We start from the raw sequence: 12408 nt of genomic DNA, 5'->3' as shown, positions 1-12408 counted from the left end.
GCCTCTGAGCACAGGAACCTTCTGGAACCTTCCTGCATGTTCGGCCGGAGCTAGGAGCTGTTCTGCTTGTTACACATATGGTACCAAGGTGGAAAATATGGGACAGTTTGTGATACCCAAACACAAATTAATTATATTTGGGGACATTACACGTCTGATATTCAGTATTGTTGTGGTCACTTCCTTTCACTTGTTTATATTTCTGTCCATTTAATATGCTCTGAACTTTCACATCCTTTGCCAAATGTTTCCCTTTCTATTGTCTGAAAGGTTAACTTAGTGTGTAATGAAGGTTAAAAATGAAATAAATTTGGATGTGACCCAACAGGTTAGTTGCTTTACTTTATGATGTGGAAAACAGGTCTGTCTAAACTGTTGAAATAGAGATGTGTATCTATTCAGTTTCAGCAACAGAAAAGCGCACATTTGTTTCAAGTGCACATTCACGTTCACGGACACTGGGGGCAGGCGAGAGGGCTGCAGAAGAGCTGGATCAAGGAGGTGTTTTCCGCTGAAGTTCAGTCTCAGCCGGATCCCATGGGAGCTCTGAATGGCACTACAGTTGTCCCGCCTTAAAGCAAGAGGTGTGGACTTCAGCTCACTCTGATGTTAGCCCCTCCGTATCACCCAACACTGGCTGCAGGCTGTAGGCCCTTTCCACATGAGCCAGCTGTGGGCACGCAGGGCAGCTTCTCCAGACACTGAGAGTCTGGAGTCTGTCCCTGCAGGTGGGTCCCACCAGGTAGAGGGAATCTAAGTGGAGATTTATCTCTTGCCTATATAGTGCCATTTTGTTCGCACTCTTAAATAATCACTATTTTCGTTTATAATGTTCATAATTAGTGATGCTGAGTTAGGATCAGGCTTGGAATGAGTGATGAGAATTGAGATGGTCACTCGCGGTAACACAGAAGCGACTCTGCCCATCACGCCGTGAGCCTCTTCCCCGTCGTTCCTTCCCCTTTCACACCACTATTCCTTGCAGCAGATGTCACCCCATAAGTGCACCACAGCTATAATACGTCACTTAATAGTAATAGCAAACCAGTCCTCATTGGAGTAGAATTGTCATTTTAAAATTCCCGAGAGGAGAGGATACAGATGAAACAGGATTGGCTGTATGTACACGATGATTGACAGCAGGCCCTCAGTATCTCCCTTTAAATTTACAGCAAGTTGGAGATATATAATCCATCAAAGGACGCTCTTCTCCACACACACACACACACACACACACACACACACGTCTGAGAGAGCCGCACATCGGGACATCCGAAGGTGGCAAATCAGAAGGAGCAGGGGAGGCAGGCTGGGGGTGGACAGGGACCATCACGGCCCCAGTTGTGGAGGAGTTGGGCTGCAGCCCTCGCACGGAGGCTGGAGGGTTGTAGGAGGGGCAAAAGCAACGTTCCGGACTGAGTCGCCAGCACCCATACTGCTAAATCCAGTGATGGGGCAGAGACATGGCACAGTGCGGCAGACCAGGGCTAGACGCCCCCTTTACTAGCAGGGAGGCAATGCTGCAGACCACGAACCAGCTTCCCTTGGCCCACCCTTTGCCATGGAAACTGAAAAAGGTGTGGTGACGCCTCAGATGGCATAGCACGGCTAGGAGCCAGTGGTACAAGGAGCCACAGAAAACCAGCAAACTAAAATAACAGGCAGAAACACAAGGGCAAAGAAACACTGGAGACACCTAGCTACCAGAAAAAAAAAAAAAAGATAAAATGGTTATAGGAAATCCTCATACATCAACAATCACCCTGAATGTCAATGGGCTAAACGCACCAATCAGAATACAGAGTCGCAGAATGGATAAAAAACAAGACCCAAGTACAGGCTGCCTTCAAGAGATGCATCTCAGCTGCAGAGACAAATAGGCTCAAAGTGAAGGGCTAAAAGGTGAAAACAATCCGATTAAAACCTGGCAGAGGACCTGGACAGACATGTCTCCAAAGAGGACATACAGATGGCCAATAGACATATGAAAAGAAGCTCACCATCACTAATCATCAGAGAAATTCAAATAAAAACCACAATGACATGCCACCTCACTCCGGTCAGAATGGCTATCATCAATAAATCAACAAACAACAAGTGCTGACGAGGCTGTGGAGAAAAGGGACCCTTCATGCACTGTTGGTGGGATTCCAAATTGGTACAGCCACTATGGAAAACAGTATGGAGGTTCCTCACAAAATTAAGAGTAGAACTACCATATAACCCAGCAATTCCACTTCTGGGTATCTACCTGAAAAATATGAAAACACTAGTTTGAAAAGACATCCGCACCCCTACGTTCATTGCAGCATTGTGTACAATAGCCAAGATATGGAAGCAACCTAAGTGCCCATCAATAGACGACTGGTCTAAAGAATTGGTACATACTTGTACACAATGGAGTATTACTTGGCCATAATGAATAATGAAATCCTGGGGCAGCCAGATGGCTCAGTTGGTTAGAGCGCAAGCTCTGAACAGAAGAGTTGCCAGTTCGATTCCCACATGGGCCAGTGGGCTGCGCCCTCCATAACTAGACTGAAGACAATGAGCTGCCGCTGAGCTGCCAGTGGGGCAACCGGATGGCTCAGTGGGTTAGAGCGTGAGCTCTCAACTACAAGGCTGCCGGTTCAATTCCCACATGGGATGGTGGGCTGCACCCCCTGCAACTAAAGATTGAAAAACAGCGACTGGACTTGGAGCTGAGCTGCACCCTCCACAACTAGATTGAAGGACAACGACTTGGAGCTGACGGGCCCTGGAGAAACACACTGTTCCCCAATATTCCCCAATATAAAATAAAAATTTTCAATGACTTTGTAAAAAAAAAAAAAAAAAGAATGAAATCCTGCCGTCTGCAACAACCTGGATGGACTGAGCGAGTTTTATGTGAGTGAAATAAGTCAGATGGAAAAGATCGAAAACTGTGATTTTCATTCATAGGTGGAATATGAAACAAAAAGTTATAAATGAACTAACAACACACATAAAGTCGTAGACACACACAACAAAGGGGTGGTTACCAGAGCGAAGGGGTAGGAGGAGGGTAAAATGGGTTAAGGGAGTCAAACACGTGGTGACAGAAGGAGACTCGACCTCAATGGTGAATATATTTTTTCCCCAGAAGAGGCCCTGGCTGACACTTCAGAGCAGCAGTCGGTGTTCTCCTGCGGTCTTGCCTTGAATGCCCCACGTATGTGGAACGTGCACGTGTCTGGGTCCTCAGCACACCAGCTCATAGCGGAAGGAGCCGGTGTGGGGGGATTTGCATTGTTGCCCCTTGTGCCCGTGACCTCTCAAACGCCATCAGGCCAGTGTGCCACAAGGGGAGCTGGTTCCAAAGATCAGTCACCCACTAAGATTTCTAATTATCAAACGATAGTTCCAGTGACCGATTTTAAAGAATTCTGATGCGATCTGTCTGTATTTCCCATTCATTGGTTTTTCCTAGTCCCAGTCTATGTCCAGGAAAGCTTCCTTTTAGAGCTAATTATCCACAACACAGGGACAGGCTGGAGGTCCTATGGGAGACTCTGGGAGCAGGACTCCATGGGTGACATAGAGCAGAGTCATGGGGACAGGGAGGCCCCAGGACCTGAGTGGGGAGACACTGGCTTCAGAGGGGGTGTTTCCAGATTAAACAAACCTGAGGTCACGAGCAGCAAGAGCAGTGGAATTACAACACGAGAGGCAGAGCAGCCCCAGATCACATGTGATGACCAGTGTGAAGGGGCTTTGGTACAGGGTCAGGCAAAGAGAAAGCGTAAAGGAAAGTGCCCAGTCCCTCGCCCCAGTTACTTAGGTCCCCACAGGGAAGACAGGAACCTTCTCTGCCTTCTCCCCGCTGCTCACGCAGATCTTCTCAGTAATTGCGACAGGTGTCCCCAGTCACCAGAAGTGGCTCAGGGAGACTGGCACAGGGCATGAGGTTTGCTCTACATTAGAGACACCCCAGCCTCCCCGTGCAGACTGTGTCGCCCATACTAGTGATGACATGATAATGACTTCTCTGTGGGATCAGGCCCGTGGACTCTCTGCCTATAACTGGTCAGGTGCCAGCCTGAGTGATACTCCCCTGCACGGAGCTCTGCAGCAAAAGCCAGCCAGGTGAGGTGATGCTTATGTCTCATCTCGGGGCAGAAGTCAGGAGAGAAGGGGACAGCTGTGCTGGGCAGTGCCACTGGAGGACAGTGCTAACGCTGCCTTGTCCGGACCTGCCCCATCTGTGCCCTGGCTGGGCAGGTGGAAGATGGGAAAGTGTTGGGACCAAAATCACGAGAGTCACTGCAAATCCCTGTGCCCCGGAGTCCCTGACAGTGAGACAAAGAGGGATGGGGACCCTCTGAACCTGAGCCAAGCCTTGTATGGCCAGAGCCACTGAGCAACCCCACCACATAAAGGGTGATTTTTCTCAGACCTCACACAGCAGGGCTGGGCATGAAGACAGGAGGACGGGTTGATGTGCAGAGTTTGGGTTATGACTTAAAAATCCTGAAACAAGGAATGAGATCCAGTCACAGACACACATACACGTACTAAGAGAAATGCACAGAGAAGTCGTGTGCCCGATGGCGGCACAGCTTTCCTGTCCCAAGCCCCACTTCAGGAGGGTGAAGTCTGCCAGGATGCCATGTCACCTTGTATGCTTGTGGTGCGTGAGTGTGGCTCCTACTTTCTGTCTCTAATTGAATAAGGAACCCCCTGTTCCGTCAGCCTGAGGCAGCAGGGGAAGGGAAAAGAATGTGTAGTGAGATGAAGTCCGGCTCATTTTCAAGCTTGCCAGAACCATGTGAATGCTGGAAAATTGGCCCTACCCACTGTTTTTCAGAACTGGAATCAGAATTAGAACCGTAGTACCCTGTGAAGTAATTCAACAGTGCGTTTCATATTTGGAAATACAGTGGCATGTACGTTGGGCGCTGCTATGTCTGAATGTTTGTGCCCCCCCATTGTTGCGCTGGAACCCTGATCCCCGAAGATGGCGGTGTTGGGAGGTGGGGCCCCTGGGAGGTGTTCAGGTCACGAGGATGGAGCCCTCGTGAATGGGGTTCGTTTCTCACACAAGAGGCTCTAGAGCGAGCCCTCAGCCCTTCCTCCATGTGAGGACACGGTGGCGAGGTGGCATGGCCACGAGCCAGGATGGGGACCCATCTGAAGGTGGCTGTGCTGATCCCTTGATCCTGGGCTTCCAGTCCCCAGAACTGAGAGCATTTCTGTTGTTTACAAGCTACGTGGTCGGTGGTATTTTGTTACAGCTGCCCAGACGAGCTCAAGCCACACTTGAAAGGACTTGATGGCAAGACCAGGGTGCATCGGGGCCCTGCCTGAGGACAGCTTTAGCAAGTCCACCCTGGAGGCAAAGTGCTTCTCCCCCGCAGCTCTGATGGGGTCCCTCTTTCCAAGGCCCTATTTTCAGGCCTGTGTCCCTTGCCCTCGGCACAGGACAAGCTGTTAGCGGGACTGTCCTGTTCTCCTGGGAGGTCTGAGTTACACACCCCTGTGCTGTCGGCCTCAGAATTCGCTCTTGCTGCTCCATGCATACCTGTGCGTGCTGTCACAGCACTTACAAGACCCTGGGAGGGACATGATTGCTCCTGGAGCAGAAGGGCTCAGGCACAAGAGGGACACTAACTCTGTTCTAGCGAAAGCCGAGAAGTGCTGGAAACTACAGCTTTAGGGTTCTCTCTTTTCCAAGAATGGTTTGCACGGACTCGTCCAAATATGGGTACACTGAGGTGACCTGCCCGTGCTGGTCCCTTCACACGGGGTGGGGTGAACGGAGGGAGGCAGGCACTGCAGGTGTGACCCTGTGACAGCACCAGGGCACCTTCTGCGCTTTGTTTCTGAGTCTGGCTGCTCAGTGGTGCTGTCCCTGTGCATGGGGTTGGTGAGTACCGTGAAGGGCAGGTATGTCTTCTGTGCTCCTGACTTGTGGTTGTTGCCTTTGTGAGCCTCTCACCTGCCGGCTCACTCTCTGCCCCACTGAACATCCAACCAGCAGGTCTGGCCACACGACCCACCTCCGTAGCTCGCAGCTCCCTGGGAAGGAGCCCTGGGCCATGTCTGTGGGAGGAGCAGTGCAAAGGGACGAGGAGCACCTGCGTGCACGAGGAGTCACTGGGAGGTGTGATGCGGGGGCGCCCTGTGTAGGGTGTGAAAGGGGCGTGAGTATCTCCAGGCAATGCGGTTCTGCGGGGTTCACTAGGGCCGGGAGCTGCTTCACACACTGGAGAACCTTGGAGCTGTGCAGCCACTGTAACCACCACAGGGATTCAAATAACTGAAATTTCTGTTACAGCCTGTGTCGTGCGGGTGTGTGGGTGGGCCTGGAGGGATGGGACTGCATGTGGAGTCGATCACGGACGGGGGACACATACATGAGCATAGATATACAAGTATATGGTTGCTATTACTATTTTGAACACACTCATCTCTTAAGAACACGAAATGTTTTTACTTTACCTTCACTTTCTCTTTGTAGACCCGTATTTCTGATCTGTATCATGTTGTTTCTCTCCAATGAACTTACTTGAACACGTATGTCTTGCAAGGCAGGCCTAGTGGCAAAAGAGACCTTCCATTTCACTTTGTGTGAGAGTCTTTATTTCTCATTCACTTGTAAAGGAGAATCTCACAGGGGACCGAATTCTAAGTTGGTGGGATTTCTCTCACTCCACATTATTATTTCCCTCAACTCTCCTCTTGCCCACATGGTCTCAGGGAAGTTGGAAGTCTTTCTTATCTTTGCTCTTCTATCGGTAAAGGTGGGATGTTTTCTTTATATTTGATTATCTGGGGTTTGAAATTTATATGCCTGGGTGTTCTCTGGGCTTCCTGCACCTGTGGTTTGGTGTGAACATTCATCTGGGGGGAATCTCAGTCATTGTTTCAAGTGTTACTTCTGCTCCTTCCTCTCTTCTCTTTCTGGTCATCCCATGATGTGTGCGTCACACCTTTGGTAGTCATCTCATAGTTCTCGGATATTCTGTTCTGATTGTTCAGTCTTCTTTTTCTTTCTGATTGCTTTTGAGTTTGGGAGGTTTCTATCCATGTATCCTCAAGCTCAGACCTCTTTCCTCAGCCACATCCAATCTACTAATAAGTCCCTCAAAGACAGTCCTTGCTTCTGTGACAGTTTTCGACACCTAGCATTTTTGTTAGTTTTCTTAGGACTTCCACACCCTCTGCTTACACTGCCGTCTTTGCATGGTCTGCTTCATCCATCCAAGATCCCTTAGCATCTTCATCATAGTTTGATTTTCCGTGGGACCAAACAGCTCTGTCGTGTCTGCCTCTGATGCTGCGCTGTCCTTCAAACTGTTTCTTGCTGTTTGGTAAGCCTTAAGATTTTCCTTGGTAGCTGGACACGAAGTTCCACATAAATGGAACTGCTGTACATGGGCCCTTGGTGATACGGCAGGAGGCATGGGGAGGGGGAAGCCGTCATACACTGTGAGTAGATCTCGGTCTTTTAGTGAGCCTGTGCCTCCACACTGAATTTTACAAGTGTTTCTCCATTCTCTGCCCCCACTCCCCGGCCCCTGCTGGGTGGGACAGGATGGCAGGGGAGGCCAGAGTTGGGTATGTGCCTTCTGCAGGTTAGGCTCTGGTTCATGAGTTTCCCTTGAGCACAGACCTCCTTACAGAAGGCAGTACTCTGATGCATTTCAAAGGGTTTTGGGGTTTGCTTTTTGCCCTCCCCATGCTGGAAGCCGGAATGGATTTTCCTCTGATGTTTACTGGGAGAGGCTGGTCGAGCTTCTGGAGGCAGAATTCACAAAACTAGGGGAGTTTCTAACTCAGACTCCTATACCCGGGGCCTCCAGCAATTCCTCGATTGTAGCACAGGATTTCCCACCCAGGCCTTGTTGCCTGGGGCGGGAGGGGGTTCTGCTCCAGGAGACCTTGACTCCCTCTATGCTCCTGTCCATCTCTCCAGTCCCCAAGGCAGCAGTGTCTCCATGTCCTCACCTTTCTTATACACGCAAGAATTTTCAGTCAACTCAGTTTTACTAGAACGCACAAGCTCCTTATATAAGGAACCCCAAGCTGAGTCCACCACTGTTTTCTTTTTAGGTTATTTTGTATCCAGTAACTGATGAATTAGGTGTCTTCAAATGTGGACAACTGCATTAAAATTAGATAATCTTATGAGCTCAACAGTATGTTTGCATTTTCCATGTCATTAAGTTAATACATTCTTATGATGGGTTCAGTGACCATGAATTCTAAGGGTGGGGGGAGTACAGTGCTTTCTTGTCTTTGTCCCCGTCACACGTTCATAGACTCGGCACCTTAACACACACTGTGGAGCAACCATATTATTGGCCAAGACACGTGGTTCCTAATTTCATGGAGCTTACCTTCTGGTGGAGAATCAGAATATAAAAGTTGAAATAAAAACAAAATAATAATGGGGAAAGATATTATTGGTGTCAAGTGTATCTTTTCCAGGGAAAGCCATTTCTTTGGAGCATGAGTGTCTCCCTGCTCTCGGGAGAGTGAGAATCCTTTGCCGTCATGGTTAAGCATGAAGACTGCTGATGTCCTCACCCGCATAGCCTTTTTGCTCCAGGCCACACAGAAGCCATGTCTTTTCAGAACAATGTCCTAAGAACCACGGGAGAGGTGTCTCTGAAAACCATCTTCTTTTTGCAGATGGGGTTGGGGCTCTGGCCAATCACATTCTCCTCATCCATAATACCTCTCTACTCTTTCTTGGACATAAGCTGAGGCCCAAACACATGACTCTCATCCACATGGTGGTGGCCAACTCCTTGGCTTTTCTTTTCACAGGGATTCCCCACATGATGGGAGCTTTTGTTTTGAGGAAACCCCTGTCCAGTTTTGGGTGTAAATTTGTCTATTATGTACACAGGGTGGCTTGCAGCACCACCCTGTGCTCCACCTGTGTCCTGAGCACCTATCAGTTCTTCACACTCATCCCCAGGAGAATGGAGTGGACGATGTTCCGAGGAGGAGCCCCCAAGGTCATTGGTCCTTCCTGTTGCATCTGCTGGATGTTCAGTTTCTTCATGCACATCTATATTCCCACGAAAATCACTGGTCCACAGGACACAGGAAATGATACCGACACCCAAGGGCGGTGGTTCTGTTCAGCCTCAAGTCCCAATGCAAGCATTGTCATCTTGTGGTCCATCTTGGATGCCAGGTTCATTGGCCTCATGGTCTGGTCCAGTGGCTCCATGGTGCTTCTCCTACACAGACACCGCCAGAGACTGCAACATATTCACCCCCCCAATGGCTCCCACAGGTGATCCCCGGAGACCAGAGCCACCCACACCATCCTGATGCTGGTGGTCCCCTTCGTCACCTTCTACATGCTGAATTCCATTTTTGCTTTACACATCACTGCCTTTTTAGATTCCCATCTATGGTTGATGCAGACCACTCACGTTTTAGCTTCATGTTTTCCCACTATTAGCCCCTTATTGCTGACCTTTAGGGATCCTAGAACTCCTGGCTTCTGCTCAAGTTGTTGTAATCACAGTTGAACAGGTAAATACATAGAAGTCAGCTTCTATACCATCCATGATTACTATATTTAGTAATCACCTACCAGTTACCCATCTTTATGAACTTTTTTGTTATAAAATATATATCTTATTCATGATTTTAATCATTTGTAAGTGTACAACCCAGTGGCATTCAATATTCACAATGATGTGTAACCATTACCACTATCTATATCCAAGACTTTCTCATCATCCTCAACAAATCAGTATTCCTGAGTTAACTCTCTTTTCCTCTCTCCTCCCACCTCAGATAGCCTCAATTCTACTTTGTCTCTATGAATTTACTTGCCCTAGGTACTTCATATAAATAGGATCATGTTTCGTTTTTAATAGCTAAAATCTCCCCCAGTCTAGTATGTATAGACATTTTATTTGTTCATCTGTTGGACACTTAGGTTGCTCCCTTTTGACTATTGTGAACACTGCTGTGAACATGGGGGTGCAAATAATCTGTCCAGTCCCAGCTTTCAATTATTTGGGATTTATACCCAGGGCTGGAACTAATGTCATATGGTAGTTCTGTGTTTAACCTTTTGGGAAATCACGCGTTTCCCACAGCTGCATCATTCTACATTCCCACCAGCCATGCACGAGGGCTCTTTCCTCCGTCCTCTCCAACACTGGTCATTTCCCATGTTCTGGTTATGTCCGTCCTAGCAGCTGCGAAGTGCAGGTTTGCATTTCCCCAATGACTAACGATGTTGAGCACCTTGTCATATGTGAATTGGCAGTTTGTATATCTTTGGAGAAATGTCCTTTGCCCATTTCCGTGTTGGGTTGTTTTTTGTTAGTTTTGGGAGTACTTTAGATATTCTGGATATTGATCCCTCATCAGTCTAAGATTCACAAATATTCTCCCCCATTCTTTCAACTGCTGAGTTCGTCCCTGCATGTGGGGCCCAGCGCGCTGGCCAGGTGGAGGGAACCGGAGCGGAGATCCAACCCATGCCTCCATGGTGCCACTTTTAACACTCCTCAAATCATCACAATTGTACGTCTACTCCTTGGTGGTGGTGTTTACTTTGGTTTAGTTGTGCAATTGGAGTGAAAAGATCGGGTCCATTGGAACATTCCAAAAGGCACCCCAGAAGCAATTCTACCCGTCATGTCACGAGCTCCCCCCATTGTTCACCCACTTTTGAAAGTACTGGGAAAATGGCTGCAGGGTTTGCCACCCTAAACGCATCATTGCACATCGCTGCACGGTACCACCTCACTGTTCCGAGCCAGGAGTCATGTAATCACCACTCTCTAGGGGAAGGGGCTGTGGGAGGGACACAGATGAAACCAGATCTGCTCTAGAAAGATGGCGGCTGTAAGCAGACAAGGTTGTTCCCCAGGTGAGTGGAGTGATGCCACTATTGTCTGTGCTTGAAATATAAAGCACATTGAAATTTGTATTCTAAGGTGCAAGTGTTAAATAGTGCTCTTTCAAGTTACAAATATTCAAATTGGCATAAAATAATGTGGATGAAATATAAAGCTAAAGAATTTGCCCTAAAGGTAGAAGAAAAACATGGAAAACATGCTCAGTAGGAAACAAGACAGCAAAAAGAACAATTTCTGTGTGGAAAGCCTGTTGGAAACCCCCGGGGAGTGTGGCTGTCCCCGGGGCTGGGGGCACTGAGTCTGTGGGCAGGCAGCAGGCACTACTAGTCCCCCAGAGCACAAGGTGTTAAAGGAGCAAAGTGTTTTTTCAAGAGTCAGTATTTCAGGTTCAGTGACCATATGGTCTCTGTGACACCTACTTAATGCTGTCTTTGGAAGGTTCCACAGACAATATGAACACGGCGTGGCTGCATTCCAATAAAACTTTATTTACAAAAACAAGCAGCCAGCACAAAGGCCAGTTTGCTGAGCTGAGCTGGGACGTTTGTTGTGTGAAAGGCAATGGTGTGTCCTCAGCACAGTAAAGGGCGTGTTGCTCAGACTGAAAGAACGAGGGTGCTAGGTCCGATGTGGAAGGAGGACAGCCCTAGGGGACCAAGCAGGGGACAGACGGCCATCTGCAGAGAGCAGGTGGGGCTAAAGGGAAGACAGCATTTGTTTTAAGGGAAATGCGAGGCAAAGTACAGGTTTGAGTGGAGTTTCTGGGGGAGAAAAACCGAGACACAGACGGGATGAGACTAGAGTGTGTGCAGCCTGGGGGAGTCACTGCAAAAATGTGTGTATGCACGATGAAGTGGATGTCTGCAGCTGCGTGTTGAGAGAACATTGCAGAGCATGTGTGAGAGGCAGGGACCAGGTGAGAGAGAATGGGCTCTTGTATGCCAGTGTCTTGACAGCATGACCAGCACTCTGGGGCTCACATTTCCTCAGGACCAGCCAATGCCACACAACCTGAGACCCAGGCCAGGCCTCGGTCTCTGGCGCCACCTGCTGGCTGCAGACCCACAGGCCACCCCCCTCCCCCCCGCCAGAAAGGAAGGGCCCTGTGGCCCTCCCTAGGTGAGAAAGCCCATTGTGGCCACCTGTCCACTTGAGCCCTGAGCACCGACGCCCTGGTCAGAACCACACCCACAAGACCCTTCCCAGCGCCCTCAAAGGGCCTGAGCGGCTCCACCGAGACCGACACCTGACCGGCAGGCCCTGGAGACCACACATGGCAAGAGTGAATCAGGAAAGAAGGAATGACCATCCCCTCAACATTCAGTGACAATGGGCCACTACCAACCCAGGTGCTCGGGCCTAATGGGGACCGGGGGAGGGGAGGGTGACTTGAATGCCAGCTCCTAGTGAGAAGTGGTGGCTGGAATATTCTGGAAAGAAGACTGTATGAGGAGACATGACATTTTTGAAGCTACTGTGTATCTCACACTGTAAGTGGAGATGCCTAGGGACAATCCTGAACCAAAGCCCCTGATTTACAGCA

General features: G+C 49.1%; 1 protein-coding gene across 1 annotated transcript; it reads left to right on the top strand.

Annotated features, from left to right (window-relative positions):
* Positions 1–6810: 6810 nt before the first annotated feature.
* On the top strand, positions 6811–9611 carry LOC117035014 (vomeronasal type-1 receptor 3-like). The gene is given in 1 exon segment (XM_033128607.1): positions 6811–9611. A coding segment is annotated over 1 exon segment (771 nt). The 5' UTR covers positions 6811–8744; the 3' UTR covers positions 9516–9611.
* Positions 9612–12408: the final 2797 nt, after the last annotated feature.

Source organism: Rhinolophus ferrumequinum, chromosome 15, assembly GCF_004115265.2.
Source record: "Rhinolophus ferrumequinum isolate MPI-CBG mRhiFer1 chromosome 15, mRhiFer1_v1.p, whole genome shotgun sequence".
Taxonomy (NCBI): Eukaryota; Metazoa; Chordata; class Mammalia; order Chiroptera; family Rhinolophidae; genus Rhinolophus; species Rhinolophus ferrumequinum.
This window is presented reverse-complemented; position numbering and strand designations above follow the sequence as displayed.